The sequence below is a fragment of the Triturus cristatus genome, chromosome 8 (assembly GCF_964204655.1).
Source record: "Triturus cristatus chromosome 8, aTriCri1.1, whole genome shotgun sequence".
Lineage (NCBI taxonomy): Eukaryota > Metazoa > Chordata > Amphibia > Caudata > Salamandridae > Triturus > Triturus cristatus.
The window spans coordinates 1,476,839,204-1,476,858,030 of record NC_140591.1 but is presented as its reverse complement, the minus strand read 5'-3'; the positions used below and the strand labels follow the sequence as shown (position 1 = coordinate 1,476,858,030).

Here is an 18,827-nt window from a genome sequence, read left to right as displayed (position 1 = left end):
CATTCATCTTCCCTTTTCGAAGTTGTGAACTCTTGCTCCCGCACGTGCATTCTGGCTTTGGGCTTTCCCTCTCTCAACCTGTTATACACAAAAGGGGTTTTTGTGCTGTACTTGTCGGCTTGTGGTACCTTTGCCTTCCATTGTTCTCTGCTCTCTTCTGAGCTTCATGGTCTAGGAGTTAGCTATGCTGACATCACTGTCCTCACTGTGCTTTGTCACATGATTGACGGCGCTGTTTTAGTCACATTATTGACAACCAAGTTCTCTCTAGAACTTGGTGGGATTCAGTCGCAGACCCGCCTCCTCTATGGGTATGGCTTTGGTATCTATTTTAAGTTAAGGAATCTGCGGCTAGATGTCTCTATCAGATGAACGAGTTACTTACCTTCGGTAACGATGTATCTGGTAGAGACATAGTCTAGCCGCAGATTCCTTAACGCCCGCCCGTCCTCCCCGTTCAGCGAGGACCTTTTCAAATTGGGCTTTCTATGCTCGCCTCCCTCCAGGTGGCTTGACCCTTCTGCAGGGTGACGCTTTCACTTCACTCCCACACAGAATGCTTCATTCTGCTTTCATAGCTCTGCTCTGCCCATTTTCGTAATTGGACGGTATGCTCATGTGTCCATTCCAACCCTGCGTCCTGGGTTGTACAGTGTGGGTTCTAGTCGTGTTTTTTCCCACCCCCCGCTCTCCCTTTCTTTATCGTTTTGGGGTCTCTTACCACCCCTGTGCTCCATTGGTTTGAGGTCTGTTGGCTCGGCCTCATTTTTTGAATCTCTTATTTGGGATACAACGTCTCTTTCTGGTGACATCTTGTGGTCAATTGTCCTAGCTCCTATGTTCCGACTTGTTGTCCTTCACGGTTATACATTAAGGCTGCGGACTTTCTCTCGTCTGCCATGATGTTGTTTACATCTTCATTTACCTCCCAGTGTGGTTGGCCTTCGCTTTTGCGGGGTTGCTTCTCAGAGCTGTGCTCTGCTCTTTCCCTTTACTAGTTTCCAATGTACAGTGCCTGGCACTTTCCTTTATGGTGCTGTTTTTCATCATTCCATGTCTTTTCATCATTTTCGCACACTGTTCCCATATTCTAACAGTTTTTTGGTGTTGGCTCTGCGTTACGGCGCGGAAAAGTTTCTCCGACAAAAACTGACGTCAGCTCGCCGGGAGGGGCATATATGGCTCCGCTGACGTCACGCCCGTGGACAACGTCAGGGCAGAGCCGTGCGGCGCTGCCCCCGGCGCGCAGAGGTGCTGCTGCGGAAAGTTTTCCGGATCCAGTCTGACGCCTGAGGATATTCTAAGTTAAGGAATCTGCGGCTAGACTATGTCTCTACCAGATACATCGTTACCGAAGGTAAGTAACTTGTTCATTTTTACTCTATCGTTCTTATTGATTGTTGGTGTAACACCTTTCAGCCTTGAGAAAGCCTCAGGGCGTGAGCTCCACACGACAAGACACATGTTTTATAATGTATAAAACCCATGTTGCTGAAAAAAACTCTATAACAAGAAAAATATAACGAAGAAAAATAAGTGGATATCAATGATGGCGTGTTGAAAAAAAAATAGTTCCATAAATTCTTGTGATTATCATAAGAAACATTGTAACATGCATAAGTCAGTAGATCTAGCCTGGGAAGAGGGCCCTACCCATAGTTTACGGAATATATCGGGCACCAGTGGATTAATCTTTTCCCAATTAACTTAGCAAATTTGGTGTGGAACCAAATTAATGGGTGCTATTCGATTTTCTTACATTCACTGATTCTTCTTACTTCTAATTTAATCAATTCTGGTAAGTAAAGTCTTTTATCACTTAACATGAATGTAGGGATGGCCCAACTCGAAGCCTATGAATTCAATTAGCCACTTTATTTTAAGGTTTTACATTTGAAACAGGGAACGATAGAAGGGAAGGAAAAGAGGAGAAGCTAAGAGGAAAGTTACAGGATATATGGTTACATCTCCATCAAATCTTTACACGTCTGCGTATACCCAAAACTCAGTACTTTGTGGGTGGTAACTAATTTACACTACTACCTTCACTTTTCACAGTTAAGTCAAAATATTATTGTGTATATGGCGGTTTGTGAAATCTGCAGACATTGGACATGTGTTTTATGTGCTGCAATGTGTTGCATATGTGCTGCACATGTTGCATATGTATAATTAACATGCACGCCTCATGTATGTGCCAACATAGCATATCTTTGACTGCTGTCTCCAGTTCTTGATCTATTACATTCGATCTTTTAACAGACTGATGTTTTGTTTATAACTTGGCAGAGTGAATAACTAGAAGTTTGTTCATTGAGCCTAATAGTTATATCATCAAGATTTCCCATTGATATGGGGGACTGCATGTTACATGTCACTAAGTCCAAAATTTGATCCTAGCAGAATAATGGAGCATGGCATAAAAACTGTAACTTGAAGTGACTGTCAGCTCTTATGCATGGGGATGTTCAGGTATTTCATATTCGTGCTTGGACACTGTCCTGCCTTCACCTAAATTGCGAGGTATGTTATTTGAAAATTACCTTTTGTAAATCAAAGTAAAAATTTGGTAAGCTCTGGTTTTTGTTTATTTTTTTAATTGCATAATGTGGGTCAGTGAGGGCTTTCCTCCTGAAAAGGATGGGTTCAATGTTTGCTTCATGTTGTGTCCTAAGGCTTTAGCAAACACCTGAAGTACATAGAACAACCATCGTATACAAAATACCTACACCCAGTATCTGTCTAGTCAGTCGAAAACCCACATTTGAAATACTTACCTGCAAACTCTATAATTTCTGTCAGTACTCTGTGGTTGTTGTGACTGTAAGTGAAATCTGATACTATTGGTGCATGTATGCAGAGGTGCCTTAAAGGGTAATTTTTTGTCTCTACAGGGTACACTGCTGGAACCCCCTACAAAGTCCCACCTACCCAGAGTAATAACGCGCCTCCACCCTACTCGCCATCTCCAAATCCTTACCAGACAGCCATGTATCCCATAAGAAGTGCCTATCCACAGCAGAACCTGTATGCACAGGTAAGTACATGCGGTATAACGCTAATGTGCCTCGACGCAAGTGGCTAAAACCAGTGTGTATAAATCTGGGGACACGCAGGTACACAGAGGCTTTAAGAATACTTGAATCAGACTGCACACCTTGTATGGCAATTGCTGTCGCAAAATTTTTAGGATGGGCCTGGATTATACGCACCCGTACTTTAAAGCGTCCAGAAGTTAGCCTATGAACTCTATGACATCGAATAATGTATGATTAGCTTTTAAAATTGTTATTTTTTCTGAATTGTTTTAATCTATTGTTGTTCGACAGCAGCATGGTTTAATGAGTTTAAAAAAAAATAATAATAATAATGAATTTCATTTTGTAGTATTTATAGTATGTGTTAGGATGTATATTTGCTTTTATGACATGCCGTCGAATAAAGCTTTTGAATTTGCTAATGTGCCTTTGTCTATATATCTTCACCTCGAAAGGAGCCTGTATGCCAACTCCAGCCCTGGCCCCAACCCGGTCCTTCATGAAAAATAGGTCTCCTCGCCTTATATTATGTTTTTGCAGCTGGAAGAGCCGCAGCAATTGTGTATGGTGATGCAAATGCAAATCATGTCTAAATAAAGACCTTGTGACACTATTAGGTTTAGCTGTGAGCAGCACAGTTGAGAGATTGTGTCTAATTTGTTCAGACACAGGAGCTTTGCAAATTTCTCTTAAGCTTATTTAATGTTAAATGTTCCTGCCAACAGTAGTTGCTCTTGGGCAGTGGTCCTATATCGCTGACCTAAAAGGTCCTATTTCCCAGTTGATAAACTGGCAAGTGTTGCATTCAACTGCATTCAATTCCCTAAACGCTCATCCTCTCTATCCAATAACAACTTTCTGGTATTTCTACTGAATTCAAACATTTTAACGTTGTACCTGTTGTGCTGGGAACTCGGTTCCTAGTTCATCAGCTTAGTGTGGTGAGTTTTAGATTCATTGTTCAGAACAAATCTTAAAATATGGCTATTTGCTTCGGCTTAAGTGGTGTCTGTTCATACTGTTAGTCTAAAGCGCCGGGACACTCCTTGGAGTATCTGTGAGCTTTACTAATTCATTCAATCATTCAACAGATGGCCCTAACAAAGGTGTCATGAAAAAGCCTGCCTCTTTAAACTCACTGCTAGTCAACTGTATAAAACATTTTGGAGAAAAACATTTCCTAAAGAATTATGCAAATTCCTTGCATAACAATAATGCTGTGAGTTACCAATATCCTTGTTTCATTTAACTAGGAGGTTGTACCACTCGTGGGTAAGTGATACTATTTTGTCTGCAGAAAAACTATCATCCTCACCAATTCTCATCAACAGGTGTTCTTCCAGTTTTGAGACTGATATATGTGGTATCTGTACAGCTGCTGGTTTTTCGAACTCCCTCTAGGATTATTTGGATACCTATCCTTATAGTGATGAATCCAAGAGCATATGATAAATGTATTCCCCATATAATACTATGTATTGAACCTGTAAGGGTAGCTTCCTCGAGGTATGTAGCCTGTAGGGAGTGTAATTAGAGCTCTTGAGGAGAAACTGCTATACAAAATTGGTTTATTGGTAGTTAGTAGACTTACATTAGTAATACCCAAGTGTGGGAAGAAAGGTGTGTGAATAGCATCTTTAGGGTGATCAACGGTTCTCCTTTAGTCAGAAAACCCTGTGTAGATGTTTAGTTTTCTCAGACAATTGATTTTGAATTGTGTGCTTAAGGCGAAGGATATACTCAAACATGCTAGGATTTGACTGTTCAGGGAAATTGCAGAATGGGTCACTGTAGGGACTTGCGACTCAAAGCCTCGTAAATGTCTGTCCATGTTAGAACAAATGATTCTGAGAGGATTGTAAGTGAATGGCAAACTCACGAGACAAGTCTTAAGATACCACTCCAGTTATATGGAATTTATATTTATTTTTACATTTATAGAGCGCATGGTTACACCTCCGGTGTGTCCCCGCGCTAATAACCAAACTATCAGATAGCACAATTAAAGAGTAAGGCAGATGAAACACTCTGCACCTAGTCAAGTGTCAGGAAAATCTCAAGAGATTCATCTAATTTATTGGTGGGAAAAGCCAGGTCTTCAGTTTTTTACGAAAAGTCGTCTCACAGGGCTCTGCTCTTATTACAACTGGTAAAGTATTCCAATGTTTGGCTGCCAGGTATCTAAAAGACCGACCACCCATCCTAGCCTTTCTGTTTCTTGGAACCCTTACTAGTGCTTTACCTTAGGATCTCAGGTATCTGCTGGGTGTGTAGGCTGTTACCATCGTTTGAAGGTACAGTGGGCCTTTTTTAGCCAGGATACGATGGCAGTAGCACATTGTCTTAAACAGTATTCTTTTGTCCACCGGTAGCCAGTGCAGACTGGCTAGGGCTTTTGTTATAGATGTTCTTTTGGGTATATTCAACACTAGGCGGGCTGCTGCGTTTTGTATTGACTGCAGCTTCATTAGCCTTTTTTTTAGATGAGCCTAGGTATAGGACATTTCCGTAATCGATCAGAGAGGTGACTACGGCATGTACTATAGTTTTCCTGGCGTTGATAGGTATTAGTTCGAGGACCTTCCTCGGGATCTTTAAAGTCCCAAAGCATTTACCTGTGACTTTCCGAATTTGACTCTCCAGTGTCAAATTGGAGTCGAGCCACACTCCAAGATTTATGACTTCACTTTTAGGAGTTGGAAGTTGGCTAAGCGTCTCAGGCCACCATGCTGATGACTAGACAGATGGAGCCCTTCCCACTATTATCACCTCCATTTTGCTGCCATTGAGTTGCAGGCAATGGTTGGACATCCATGCTGTTACCTTTTCCAGGCAGTAGGAAAATTGATGGGCAGTGTGATCCGATTTTTGTGACGATGTGATTATAAGCGGAGTGTCGTCAGTGTATGATACAGTAGTCACCTTATGACCTTCCACTATATCGGCAAGTGGTCCCATGTACAGATTGAACAATGTGGGACTTAGAATTGAGCCCTGGGGGGACTCCCTGTAAAAGGGAAAAACTCTTAGATGTTTGTGCGTCTTGTGTGACCTGGAAACCCCGTGATGATAAGAAGGATACCATGCAGCGTAAGGCCAAGCCTGTGACACCACACGTCTTTAATCTTTGGAGAAAGAGACCGTTGAAGACTGTCTCAAAAGCTGTACTGAGATACAGCAGGATTAGTGCAACTGTGTGTCCTTCGTCCGCGTGCTGTCTTAGGGTTTCCGTAGCCAGAAGAAGAGCTGACTCAGTAGAATGTGCCATGGGAAGAGGTGTGGCGCAGCGGCCAGGGCGACTGACGCCGGACGCTGGGGATCATGGTTCGATCCCCGGCACCGGTGCCAGGTCAGCTCAGCACCATGTGACTCTGGGCAATAGCTCGCTTAATCTTCCCGACGGCCCCCAGCGCCGGGATGCCTACGGGTAGCTGTGCGCTTTACAAATACTGGATTGACATTTGACATGCGGAAACCTGATTGCGAGGGGTGCATTAGGTTATTTCTGTCAATATGATTGGTCACTGTATGCTTACTACTTTTTCTGCAATTTTTGCAAAAAAGGGCAAAAGCAAGATGGGCCGTAGGTTCTCTAGCACCGAATGGCCTATTTGCTATTTTTTCCTTAATGGGCGGACCGTAGCTTGCTTCCATTCATAGGGGACTTCTCCCGATTGGAAGGAGTGAGTGATTAGCTCCACAATGAATGGTATAATGCAATTTTCTCCCTGCATCAGCAATCCTGGGCGAGCTGGGTCCCTCGGGGATCCATATTTGATTCTGTTAGCTAGCTTCCTCATCTCATCTAGCTCTAGCACCTTAAATTCATCTAGGGTTTCTCCCTTAAAAGCTGTGTCCAAAGGGCATTCATTACTTCTGCCCTGTTCTGCTTCCATGTGGAAGGTATTGTAAATCTTTGCCACTTTCCCTGCAAAGAATTCAGCAATTTTGTTGCAGGACTCCTCCGTAGTAATAGGAGGCTCAGTTATTTTTTCAGTTGACTGTAAGGATTTTAGAATGGCGAACATTTCTTTAGAAGAGTTTTTATCTCTTTCCATCTTGCCGGTATAGAAATCACAGCAATTAATTTTTTTATCAATGTGTGGTATATTTTTAGTTCTATTTTATACTCCTCCTTGGTTTTGGTTCAGTAGTTCTTACGCCATCTGTGTTCCCACAGTTTACACTTTTGTTTGCCTTTTATTAATGTCTCATTGAACCAAGGTGCATATGATGCCTTTGCCCTCTTGGTATTTATTGTGGTCCATGGTGCTACTTCATTCAGTGATTATGCTATCCATGCTCCTACTTGTTTATTTGCTACATTTAGGTCCTTATCCATAACGGGTTAATTTTTTTGTAGCGCCTGTGTAAACCTATAGGGATGAAAATTGACCCATTTCCTCCGGGTAACTGTCTGTTTAGGCTTTTCGGTCGGGGGGACCTCTGGGCCGGTATGAGGAAAGGGATTATATGGTGGTCAGACCACGGGACTGGCCAGGATGCGCCCACTTCGAGATCTGTTATATTAATGAAAATTGGGTCTAAGATGTGACCCGCTTGATGAGTTGGTGTGCTAACCTTTTGCGCTAAGTTAAACATCATGAGATCTTTACAAACGGTTTGCACCTCCGGATTCTCAGTTTCATCAAAATGTATATTATGCTCACCTAAGACAAGAAGTTTGTCGTGCCGTATCGCTGTATGTATCACTCTTTTCCCTAGGTTCATTGTGAACTGCGTTTCTGGGCCCGATGGTTGATAGATCAGAAAACCAGCTATAGTGATTTTCTGCTACTGATAGAGTAAAAGAGAGAGCCTCACACTTCTCTAGGTTTGCTCCACTTATACCGCATTTCATTGGTAATTTATAAATTATTGCTATCCCCCCTCTTTGATCAGTCCAGTCCTGTCTTACTATCCCATACCTTCCTAGAAGTGCATACAGGATGTCAGGGGTAGAGCTATCATTGAGCCATGTTTCCGTAAGAAACATGGCGTCAGGCTTTTTTTCCTTCAATACTTCAGCGATCTCATTTTTATGTTTGGCTAGAGACCGGCAATTCAACAGGAGTAAAGACAGCTTTTCTCCCTGCTGTATGTTGGTATTTAACAGTCTCCGGTGCTTGTTGCAATTCTTACATGTCAGTATACCTTTATCTACATGTATATTATGCTTACAAGCATTCAGAATAGGCGGAGTCAATCTTATCATTTCATCAGCCGTATATTTAATCATCTGGTCGTGATTCCAACCGGCAGGGGTTCTGGCCCCTGGTCCCGGCCAGGCACGGCCGGGCGCATATGGGCTTGCCTTTGGCATGCATCTGCTGCAGCATGCGCAATTTATGGCGAGATGCTCAAGAGAAACTAGAGAGCGAACTACCAGGAGGAGGGCAGTACAGGCGGAAATAAGAAAAGACTGGGTTCCGCCCTCCGCTCCATCAGCAAGATGCTGCCGCGGACCAGGCAGGGACAAAAAGCGAGAGAGTTGTCAGCGTCTGATATCAGTGGTAAGATTTATGCGAGCGATACAAAAATAACATTACAAGGTTGCCACAGGAATTGAAAGCTAAAAGCTGTGAGCTAAAATCAAAGTTGTAAAAGTTATAAAAGCAGTTAAAACCACCTTTTCGGCCAGCAGTCCTTCTGTGAGAAAGCTAGAAGTTGGAACCCAATGGGCAGAATGAAAGTGATGGAACATTGGGGCTTTAATTGTGAATCTGTGTATCACAGGGATTTAGATGATAACTTACATGATTACGTTGTAGGTATCCTCAATGTATTATATTAAAGAGTATTTGGCTTTAGTTATTAGTCATAATCCTTGTAGCCGCCTCAGGCTGGAGCGTCATCTTAAAAAGGATTCTTTTATATACTTTGTAACAAGTAATGGCATATTTTTTCAAGGGACCTGGGCCATATTATGTAATGAGTGCACAGTCGCTGTAAGCACCATGGCCCACCTATAAGCAGGGGCAGTGTATTCAGTGAGATACAGAGAGACTGCTTACAAGAGGCTCTGTGTTTCGCCTGCACTTTAAAGAGGGGGTAGACTATCTTCCTGTGACCTCCTCTCCGTGAGCCTGCTAAGGCTTTTTTGCCGCTGCACCTGCGTCCGTAATAGGATGAGGCCGCAGAGGCAAAGTGATTCCCTCATTTGCATGGACCCACACCGACTTTCAAGATAGCCTTGTTGCTACATGTGCACCAGCGCTATCAGTATTCTCGGTAATGCAGAAGAGGCCAAAGAGATGTCTGCGGCCCCTTCTGTAATACCTTATTACCCAGGAGCTCACAGCACATGCCTGTTGCACCCCGTGGCACAAAGCGCAATACAGCCCTTGTTGCTTGACATTTCCGGCAATACTTGAAAAATTTAGGAAATATATGATGGCTAAAAAACTTTCACACAGAATACGAATAGGCCTCCAATACAATATATATGTGTTTCATGTAGGCTAGTCGTTACTTGTATTTATAGTAAAGTTACTAATAGATAGGAAAGTTACCACTTGTGTTGTCGCTAACCTCCTTCTGGACTATCCTCAGAGATTACGTACACAGTACTCCAAGACTCCCACTATCCTTATTAAAAATGTCATCTGTTAGGGTTTAATATACCTGAACTATATGATTTTAATGGCTTGAGGTAGTTCGTTATCACTGCCAAGATTTGTTCACGTCTTGCTGCACTTGCTGGGAAGTATTGCTTTAAACAGGCGAATATTAATTGGTTTGACATCAATTGCTTCCGGACTTGTTTCCAGAGACGTCACAATAACGATTCTGATGCACTAGTTACAGCTCAGCATTAACATAATTTACTATGGTGAAACTGATATATCAAAGATTCCTATATGATAAAAAATAATATCAAGCTAAATGGCAAGAGATGCATGCTACACAGGCTTCTAAAGATGCACATCACTTTTGGCATCCAGGGCAGTGGTAGTTTAACAGCTACAGTAGAATTAACGTTTTATATTGCACATGTGTTAAGTTACATTTTGATATGTATGCTGGCCTTTGCAAGATGATGTTGTGTGACTTTTGGTTACTGGAGTGGTAAGTTTATTATAAGGCTTTTGGGCTTCCCCAGTCCTCCAGTTCAGGCAATTAGAGTTGAATTGAATTACATGTCTTGCTAGATGGCAGCTAGGTGCAGAACAATTAATTATCTGATGATTTCAAAACCTGCTGAAATATGTAAGCTATCAGCAATGGTCTCAAGTCCAATTATTAATGGAATGAACCTAACGTCGTCATTATTATTTAAAAGCGTAACCACTCTTTTTTTATATTAAACATTACATTAGCATCAAAAATTATAATTCAGCATGAAACGCTCAGTAGGATTATTGGAGCTTAAACTAGTTGAGAGATGAATAGTTGATTGTCGAGAGGCTTTATTACTAACGAAAATGCATAAAACCCAATTCTGATGGTAGATGGGAGTTAATTCATGTTGGAGAAGTGAATGTTTGATGGAGGCTACAAAAGTGCCAGGGGGTAATGGCTTTTTTTTATTTGGAAACACAATATAACTCTTCTGTCGTAAATAATGAACGGAACGGCACTCCTCGTAGTCTTCAGTTGAAGTTTATTTACATAGCAGATTCACATGACTCCTTTGACACGGAAGAGCTGTGAAGTTAAATACGCGCGGGCGTTCTGCAAGCACCACCGGCGATTCAGCTGCACGCCTCCTTCACGCAGACTGAAAGGAGATGTATATGTATGTATGTATGTATGTGTGTGTGTGTGTGTGTATATATTACCTACTGGCGGTCGCCAGTAGGTAGTTATAGTTAGGACCACGTTTCCATAGGAAAACCTCAACATTCTATTTTGAATAACTTTGGCGCCGGTCGACGAATCCTCGCGAATTTCTCAAAATAGGTGGGGCGCTACGCTCCGCTCCTACCCTGAAAGTCTCGGGGGGATTCGTCAAGCGGGGGCTGAGATAAAAGGGGGGTCCCAAAACGCGTTTTTCCCATGCATTTTTCCATAGGACCTTTAGAACGAGCTACAGCCCGAACGGCTGAACAGAATTACTAGAAATTTGGCAGAGAGGTAGTCCCTAGGTCAAGGAAGTGCCTTTTGTAGGTTTGGTGTAAATCTGTTCAGTAGATTCTGAGAAAATAGCCTTTAAATCAATATATATACCTGAGCCCGCTTACGGTACGCTTACGGTACGCTTACCGTACGCTTACCGTAAGCTTACGGTGGCGTGCGCGAGCGCGATTCTGATTGGCTCTTAGTAAACATTCGAATCGGCCGAAACCAGGAAGCGGCGTCCGCCATTTTGTCTCTCGCACTGAGTGTTGTTTATCAAACATGATGGCCAAAAACATGTTACGGGGCTGTTTTGACAACTCCCTCCCACATAGTCATGTTGAGGGAGTCCCCAAACATCCCCCAAGAGCAAAAACGGTTTTATTTTTTTTTCGGCAATTTCGCGGGGTACGCTTACCGTACGCTTACCGTACACTTACGGTAAAAAAATAAAAATAAAAAAAACACTATCCACACTTACCCCACCCCCTGTGCTTTTGGTGGCCGCAGGCCACCAAATGTGCAGGGCTTATTAATAGAGAAAAAAAACGTAATTTTGGCAACATGAAATTATAAAATCGAAATAAAAAAAACACTATCCACATTGACCTCACCCCCTGTGCTTTTGGTGGCCGAAGGCCACCAAATGTACAGGGCTTATTAAAGTTGATAAAAACCGTGCACGGAACGAACTGCGTTAAGTGGGCGCGCACGCCACAAATGGCGTAAAGTAACTTAGCATTTAAAAAACCGTACAAATTCACTGAAAAAACCATAGGTTTCACACACGTTATAGTTAGGAAATAGCATTAAAAAAACCTTGCTAATTCACTGAAAAAACCATAGGTTTCACACATGTTATAGTTAGCTGGACATTTTACTGATAAAAAACCAATGAAATTCCCCCGTTATAGTTACTGTAGGCAACTATAACTCACGCGACCGTAATCCTCTGCTGATGACATATGTGTCTTTATGAAAAAAAAATATTTGTAATATATGTATAGCTAAAATTTAATGGAAGAAGATATGGGCAAATAAGTGTCTAAATACAGTATTAGCATCAGCAGAGGATTGCGGTCGCGTGAGTTATAGTTGCCTACAGTAACTATAACGGGGGAATTTCATTGGTTTTTTATCAGTAAAATGTCCAGCTAACTATAACATGTGTGAAACCTATGGTTTTTTCAGTGAATATATATATATATATATATATATATATATATATATATATATATATATATATATATATATATATATTCTCTGTCAGCTCACAGATCCTTCATCTCCTGTAAGTACGAGCCACACGAATCCAGTTGAATTTGCAATATTTTATTGTTTACGGGCAAACAATATAATATATATATATATATAATATGTTCGAGGCATATGAGCTGCAGATTACACACTTTTGCATAGATCGCCATCTGGTGTTGGGTCTGGATGTTTGCAGTTTGTTTTTCCTCTTGGAAAGTCTTTGGAAGTCACGAGGTCGGTGACTCCTCCTTTGGATGGTATTGCGCATGGGCTTCGGCTCCATCCTCAGATTGTTTTCTTCTGCCATCGGGCTCGGATGTAATCTTCGCGCTCCGGTTCCGAACAGCTTCCAGTTCGACGATCGACGCGCAATCCTCACCCCAATTCGCTGTATTGTTTCGATCGCGATCTCTTCAATCAATGCGCCTTCTGATCGGCACAAACCTTCGGTTCCAGTCGTCGGCGGCCTTCGGGCCTACCCAAGCTCCGGTCGCGGCTCATGGAAAGAACTCCATTTAAATAGTGCCCTCGATGTGGGTCCACATTTCCCCACACCGATCTTCATGAGGTATGCAACCTCTGCCTCTCCCCTGAACACGAGGCTCGAGACTGTCCGGCCTGTAAGTCTTTCCGATCCAAAAAGACTATTCGGGACCGAAGAGCCAGAAGGAACATGGCACACTCCTCGACGTCCATTCCAGTCGACCTCTTCGGAGACTATATCGACGATCCGGAACATCATCGCACTGAAGAGGACCTCGTCAGCGCTTCCGAGGCCGACGAGTCAGATGTGGAAGACACCACTCCGGCGCAGAGGGTCGTGAGTACCAATCTACCCCCCCACACCCGCGCTGACACCCAAAAAGGCTTCGGTCACACCTTCGCCTCCGGGCCTAAGCAAGACCAGAGACACTGTTTCACACACCCCACCTTCGGGCCCGGTGAAGAAGCCAAGTAAGCCTTCCGGCGGCTCGGGCTCGAGCCAGTCTACCAGCGGCGCCGAGAAACTCACTTCGGCACCGAAAGAGAAACCTGCCTCCACCTCGACACCGACCTCCGCACCGAAGCTCTCGGGGTCGAAACCCAGCTCTTCGGTACCGACGCCATCTTCGGTATCGACCAAACCACACAAGGCCACCGGCACCGACCCTTCCAAGCCGGAGCCCATCTCGGCGCCGACCAAGAGACTGTAGGGTCCCAAGCCGGGTTCTAAGCAACAAACCGGCACAGAAAAACCTAAAAAGACATCGTCCCCGACGCCTTCGGCGCCGAAGGACCAAATAACCTCACCAGAGCTATTTACACCGGATCACTTGCAAAAAACCCTCACCAAGGATCCAAAAACTGGACATTTGACACTCTACCAAAAAGAGACATTTGGAGAAGCCTGCTCCGCCTCCACCTCCAAAGAGGAAGGACTCTGCTACCTCTCCGTTCAGAATACCTTCCCCTCCCCCTCCACCTCCTTCCCCACCTCCACCCCCTCCGCCCTCTCCACCCCCACCTCATCGTTCTCCGACCCCGTCTCCAGACGATGATGATCAGGGGGACCCATATCATGATATAGGGGATGTGCCACAGGACCCCACCCCTACAGGATCCCCAGATCCATGGGACGATTACAATATTCCAGATATCCCCAACGTCCCACAAGACAATCTTTACCCTTCTAGACCATCTCCACCAGAAGATTCATTAGGGTTCAACCATCTTCTGCAAAGGGCGGCACATTATCAAGGGGTGGACTTGCATACCGACCCCGTGGAGGAAGATTTCCTCCTAGACACATTTGATACCTGACATAGGTCCACCTCCATACTGCCCATGCTCAAAGGGGTGGTAAAGCATGCGGCAGAAGTTTTTAAGGACCCAGTTAGAGCCAGGGTCATTAACCCACGTATTGAAAAAAAATACAAACCTGCTCCCTCAGATCATTCCTACATCAGAGGACCTGCGCCACTAGATTCTTTAGTAGTATCTACGGCACGTAAAAGGGCAAATTCACAACGTTGTGTGATGCACCACCACCTGACAAGGAATCAAAACTACTAGATGCATCAGGCAAACGCACAGCATCCCAGGCGGCCAACATATGGCGTATAGCAAACACTCAGGCACTACTGGCCAGATATGACAGGGCTCATTATGACAAATTAGAAAGCATAATGCACCATCTCCCTGAAAAATATAAAGCTAGGGCCAACGAGTTAATTCAAGAGGGTAAAACAATCACGAATACCTCCATACATTGTGCCCTAGATGCAGCAGACACAGCCTCCAGGGCCATCAACACCAGCGTCCTTCTCAGTCGCCATGCTTGGTTAAGGGTATCTGGTTTTAAACCAGAAGTACAAGCCTCCACCCTTAACCATCCCTTTGACCAGGAACATCTATTTGGGCCAAAGGTGGATGAGGCCGTAGAAAAAATGAAAAAAGACACGGATGCCGCAAAATGCATGGGGGCCTTACAGTCTCACCCGCCCAGACGCTCCTTTCGGAGTACATCCAGAGGCTACTCCTCAGACACAGCGTCCACACCATACAAATCCCCTACTCAGACCACCTTTACAAAAGGTTACCAAAGAGGCGGCTACAGGGGTAACAACAACAAGGGCAGAGGTAAAACCAACTACGCCCGTTCTGCCACACCTCTTACCCAATGACTTCCCCCCCAGACCATTCCACTCCGGTCGGGGGCAGACTCCAAAATTTCATTCATGTCTGGGAGACCATCACCTCAGACAAATGGGTGACCCAAATAATTCGGTCAGGCTACTGCCTAGAACTAACATCTACCCCCCCAAACATTCCACCCAGGTAACGCCCAATGTCACAAGAACATTCAAAATTACTAAAGCAGGAGGTAATCTCCCTCCTACAAAAACAGGCAATGGAACATGTTCCTGTCAATCAACAAAATATGGGGGTCTACTCCCTATATTTTCTCATACCAAAAAGGGACGAGACTCTACGACCTATTCTAGATCTCCGGCCCCTAAACACATACATACACTCAGTCCATTTTCATATGGTAACGCTTCAGCAGGTACTTCCGCTCCTCTCCCAAAACGACTTCCTCACCACTCTGGACTTGAAAGACGCATACTTCCACATTCCAGTGCACCATGCTCACAGAAAGTACCTCAGAATTGTAGTGGACGGACAACTCTACCAATTCAAAGTGCTCCCGTTCGGAGTCACAACAGCACCACGGGTATTCATCAAGTGCCTGGCAGTGGTGGCGGCACACTTGAGAAGACAGCACATTCACGTCTTCCCATACCTAGATGATTGGCTGATAAAAGCTACTTCATACAATCAATGTGTACAACACCCCTCCACCACAATCAAACTACTTCACCAGCTAGGCTTCACGGTGAACCACCAAAAGTCACAGCTACAACCATCCCACATAAAACAATACCTCGGTGCCACCATAGACACCTCAAAAGCGATAGCCTACCCCAATCTGGCCAGGATTGCAAGCATTCAGGCTTTGCGACAAAAATTCATACCTCAACACTCCCTTCCAGCACGAGTGTTCATGCAACTAATAGGGATGATGGCCTTTTGCATTTTCATAGTGCCCCACGCAAGACTCCAGATGCGTCCCCTCCAAGAGTGCTTAGCGCACCAGTGGAACCAGGCCCAAGGTCAACTGACAGATCTGGTGTTGGTAGACGGTCGCACCAACCACAAACCTTTCCAAAGGTCGACCGTTCCTGGTCCCGGTTCCCCAGATAATACTAACAACGGACGCATCGCTCTCCGGCTTGGAAGCTCACCTATTACATCTCACCGTGCAGGGCACATGGACGCCTCAACAAAAGTTACTGCATATCAACCATCTGGAGTTACTAGCAATCTTTTTAGCCCTACAATCTTTTCAAATACAGATTTCAGGCACAGCAGTCCTCATTCGCACTGACAACATGACGGCCATGTATTATATACAAAAACAAGGCGGCACACACTCTCCACAGCTCTCTCAATTAGCACAGAGCATATGGAGATGGGCAATTCCCCACAAAATCTTTCTCCTATCTCAACATGTCCCAGGAGTCCAAAACACCGTAGCAGATCTGCTCAGCAGACAGACGCAACAAATCCACGAGTGGGAACTTCATCCACAGGTTCTTCATCCGTTCTTTCAAATGTGGGGGCATCCATAGATAGACCTCTTTGCCACCCACGAAAACACAAAATGCCCAAGCTTCGCCGCCAGATACCCACACCCATTGTCCAAAGGAAATGCGATATGGATGAACTGGTCAGGCAAATTTGCGTACGCTTTTCCGCTTCTCCCACTCATTCCATTAGTGGTGCGCAAACTACAATAACACTCCCTCACACTAATCCTAGTAGCTCCAACATGGGCCAGACAACCATGGTACACCACGCTGCTGGAACTCTCTGTTGTACCACACCAAAAACTACACCTCTCACCATGCCTCCTAACCCAGAACCATGGAGAGATCAGACACCCGGACCCAGCTCAGCTCAACCTTGCGATCTGGCTCCTGAAATCCTAGAATTTGGGTACCTAAATCTTCCCCCTGACTGTATGAACGTCATCAGAGAAACTAGACGACCTACCACTAGAGCGTGCTACGCTGCCAAGTGGAAACGATTTGTGGTTTATTGCCATAACAAAACCATCAATCCCCTGGACGTGTCCATTCAACACATCATAGGCTATTTACTCTAGCCTATACGTCCATTTGACTACACCTCGCAGCAATTGCAGCTTACTTACAAAATAGGCAACATCTTTCACTCTTTAGAGTACCTGCCTTCATGGAATCCCTAAAAAGAATAATTCCCCCCAGAGTACCACCCTCACCTGTGTGGAACTTAAATATTGTTCTCACAAGGCTAATGGGGCCTCCCTTCGAACCTTTACACAAATGCGAACTACAATTCCTAACATGGAAAACAGCTTTCCTTGTAGCCATCACTTCCCTTAGAAGGGTCAGTGAGATACAAGCACTTACCATACAAGAACCTTTTCTTCAAATGCACCATAACAAGGTTGTTTTCCGTACCAACCCAAAATTCCTACCTAAAGTCATTTCCCCTTTTCACCTAAACCAATCTGTAGAACTACCAGTATTTTTCTCGCAACCACAGACCGTTGCAGAAAGGGCTCTGCACACACTAGATGTCAAACGAGCCTTACTCTACTACATCGAGAGAACACAACCTTTCCGCAAGACCAAACAACTGTTTGTCTCTTTCTCTCCACCACACAAGGGCAACCCCATCTCAAAATCAGGGATAGCTAGGTGGATTGTAAAATGCATTCATACCACAAAGCTAGCGCTATCCGTTCCCCCTAAAGCCCATTCTACACGAAAGATAGGGGCTTCCATGGCATTTTTAGGGAACATCCCATTAGATGATATCTGCAAAGCAGCTACATGGTCAACACCGCACACTTTCACTAAACACTATTGTGTAGATGTGCAAACTAAGCAACAAGCTATATAGTCTATGCAAAAGTGTGTAATCTGCAGCTTATATGCCTCGAACGGAATATGCTACTTACCAGTATGCATCTGTTCTTGGCATGTAGAGCTGCAGATCTACACACGCCCACCCGCCTCCCCGGCTACCTTTATCTGTTCCAGTTCATCTTATTTAGATACACACATGGGTTTCTTCACTGTTATTACTATGCTCCATCTTTCCCTGCTGGCGAAAAACAATCTGAGGATGGAGCCGTAGCCCATGCGCAATACCATCCAAAGGAGGAGTCCCCGACCTCGTGACTTCCAAAGACTTTCCAAGAGGAAAAACAAACTGCAAACATCCGGGCCCAACACCAGATGGCGATCTATGCAAAAGTGTGTAGATCTGCAGCTCTTCATGCCAAGAAGAGATGCATACTGGTAAGCAGCATATTCTATCTATCTATCTATCTATCTATCTATCTATCTATCTATCTATCTATCTATCTATCTATCTATCTATCTATCTATCTATCTATCTATCTATCTATCTATCTATCTATCTATCTATCTATCTATCTATCTATCTATCTATCTATCTATCCACACACACACATATATATACACACATACATTATCTACTGGCGGTCGCCAGTAGATAGTTATAGTTAGGACCGAGTTCCCATAGGAAATCTGAAAATTCTATTTTGAATAACTTTGGCGTCAGTTGACTTATCTTCGTGAAATTTTCAAAACTAATGGGGCGCTCTGCTCAGCTCCTACCCTGAAAGTCTCGGGGTGATTCGTCAAGCGGGAGCTGATAAAAAAGGGGGGTCCCAAAACGCGTTTTCCCCATGCATTTTTCCATAGGACCTTTAGTCGAAGGTACAGCCCGAACGGCTGAACAGAATTACTTGAAATTTGGCAAAGAGGTAGTCCTCAGGTCAGGCATGTGCCTTTTGCATATATGGTGTCAATCTGTTCAGTAGTTCCTGAGAAAATTGCAGTTAAAAGTACATAAATA

General features: G+C 44.1%; 1 protein-coding gene across 2 annotated transcripts in view; it reads left to right on the top strand.

Moving 5' to 3' along the window:
- FAM168A (family with sequence similarity 168 member A) overlaps positions 1-18,827 on the top strand; it is a 543,728-nt gene that overhangs the window by 439,323 nt on the left and 85,578 nt on the right. For both annotated transcript variants that reach the window (XM_085623317.1, XM_085623316.1), the window contains one exon: positions 2,895-3,037. In XM_085623317.1, the coding sequence (XP_085479443.1) occupies positions 2,895-3,037 (143 nt within the window). The remainder of the gene's footprint in view (positions 1-2,894; positions 3,038-18,827) is intronic.